Consider the following 2,191-nt stretch of genomic DNA (forward strand, 5'->3'; position numbering starts at 1 on the left):
CTAACGAGCTCCAAGGGAGGCTGTGTCAGTGCTGGCCCTCAGGGGGACACTGCAGGAAACTTGCCTCTGACTTGGACTTCTGTCAAAATGTCTTCAATTGTCTCTGAGTGCCTGAGGTTTGTGGGTTCATCAGCAAAACCCCCAGAGGGGTGATTGCAGTGCCTTGGGCTGGTGCTGTGCTGCTGAGCTGGGCCGGGCTCGTGGGACAGAGAAAACACTTTTTAAAATTCCCATGAAGCAGAGAGAGAGCTGTGCCCAGGAGCAGCTCCTCTGCACAGCGCAGCAGGGCTGGGGGCTCTGACTGCAGCTGGCACACACAGAGGAGAGAAGGAGAGAGGGCTTGGAGGCAGTTGGCAGTGGGAGGATGCTGAGAGCTGCCTGCAGGAGAAACCTGCACAGCCCTTGACAAGGTAAGTGCCTGGCTGCAGGGCCATGCAGCTGCAGGTCCTGAAAGGGTCCCCTCCTGGGTCTTGTTTTTGGGAGGGCAGTGGGCAATGCAGTAGGCTTTGAGAGTTTTGAGGTTCTGCTGCAAAAAGAGGGGCTTGGGCTGGGGGTGCTCTTAGGCTTGTGTCCTGGTTTCAGTTAGAACAGAATTAATTTTCTTCCTAGGAGCTGGTAGAATGCTGTGTTTTAGCTTAGGATGAGAAGAGTGCTGATAACACCCCGATGTTTTAATTGTTGCAGAGCAGTGCTTATACCAAGCCAAGGACATCTCAGCTTCTTGCTCTGTCCTGCCAACAGGCAGGCTGGGGGTGCAGTAAGAGCTGGGAGGGGACAGACCCAGGACAGGTGACCCAAACTAGCCAAAGGGGTATTCCATACCATCTGACGTCATGCTAAACAATAGATAGGGGTGGCTAGCCGGGGGGAGGGGGCCGGACTGCTCGGGGTTAGGCTGGGCATCGGTCAGCGGGTGGTGAGCAATTGCATTGTGCATCACTTGTTTGTACATATTATTATTACGTTCCTATTATCACCATTGTATTATTATTATTATTATTGTTATTATTATTTTTGTTATTATTATTTTCTTGTCTTATTAAACTGTCTTTATCTCAACTCACGGGCTTCACTTTCCATTTCTCTCCCCCGTCCCAGAGAGGGAGGGGGGAGGGTGAGCGAACGGCCGCATGGAGTTTAGCTGTCGGGTTAAACCACGACAGCTTGCAAGAGGTTTTAGTTTAATAGTCTGTTCTAACTTTGCTCTGCCTTCTCCTCTTCAACAGACAGCCATTTTCTAGGTCAGAGAATGCCCAACAGCAGCTCTGTGAGTGAGTTCCTCCTGCAGGCATTTGCAGACACACGCGAGCTGCAGCTCCTGCACTTCGCGCTCTTCCTGGGCATCTACCTGGCTGCCCTCCTGGGCAACGGCCTCATCCTCAGCGCCGTAGCCTGCCACCACCGCCTCCACACCCCCATGTACTTCTTCCTCCTCAACCTTGCCCTCCTCGACCTTGGCTCCATCTCCACCACTGTTCCTAAAGCCATGGCCAATGCCCTCTGGGACACCAGGGCCATCTCCTACCAAGGATGTGCTGCACAGGTCTTCTTTTTTGTTTTTATGATTGGAGCAGAGTATTTCCTTCTCACCGTCATGGCCTACGATCGCTACGTTGCCATCTGCAAGGCCCTGCACTACGGGAGCCTCGTGGGCAGCAGAGCTTGTGCCCAGATGGCAGCAGCTGCCTGGGGCAGTGGCTTTCTCAATGCTGTCCTGCACACGGCCACTACATTTTCCCTGCCCCTCTGCCAAGGCAATGCTGTGGACCAGTTCTTCTGTGAAATCCCCCACATCCTCAAGCTCTCCTGCTCAGATGTCTACCTCAGAGAAGTCTGGGCTCTTGTGTTTAGCGTTTCTTTAGTCCTTGGTTGTTTTGTTTTCATTGTGGTGTCCTATGTGCAGATCTTCATGACTGTGCTGAGGATGCCCTCTGAGCAGGGCCGACACAAAGCCTTTTCCACGTGCCTCCCTCACCTGGCCGTGGTCTCCCTCTTTGTCAGCACTGCCATGTTTGCCTACCTGAAGCCCCCCTCCATGTCCTCTCCATCCCTGGACAGGGTGGTCACAGTTCTGTACACCGTGGTTCCTCCAGTAGTGAACCCCCTCATCTACAGCTTGAGGAACAAGGAACTAAGGGATTCCATCAGGACTCTACTTAAATATACATATCTTCAGCAAATTCACTTATAA

At 52.6% G+C, this 2,191-nt stretch overlaps 1 protein-coding gene across 1 annotated transcript; it reads left to right on the forward strand.

Moving 5' to 3' along the window:
- Positions 1-1,249: 1,249 nt before the first annotated feature.
- On the forward strand, positions 1,250-2,191 carry LOC311216322 (olfactory receptor 14C36-like; the record flags this gene model as incomplete). The annotated part of the gene is made up of 1 exon (XM_084297867.1): positions 1,250-2,191. The coding sequence occupies one exon, from the start codon at positions 1,250-1,252 to the stop codon at positions 2,189-2,191; it is 942 nt and encodes a 313-aa protein (XP_084153993.1).

This window comes from Netta rufina, assembly GCF_964035555.1.
Source record: "Netta rufina genome assembly, chromosome: 18".
Taxonomy (NCBI): Eukaryota; Metazoa; Chordata; class Aves; order Anseriformes; family Anatidae; genus Netta; species Netta rufina.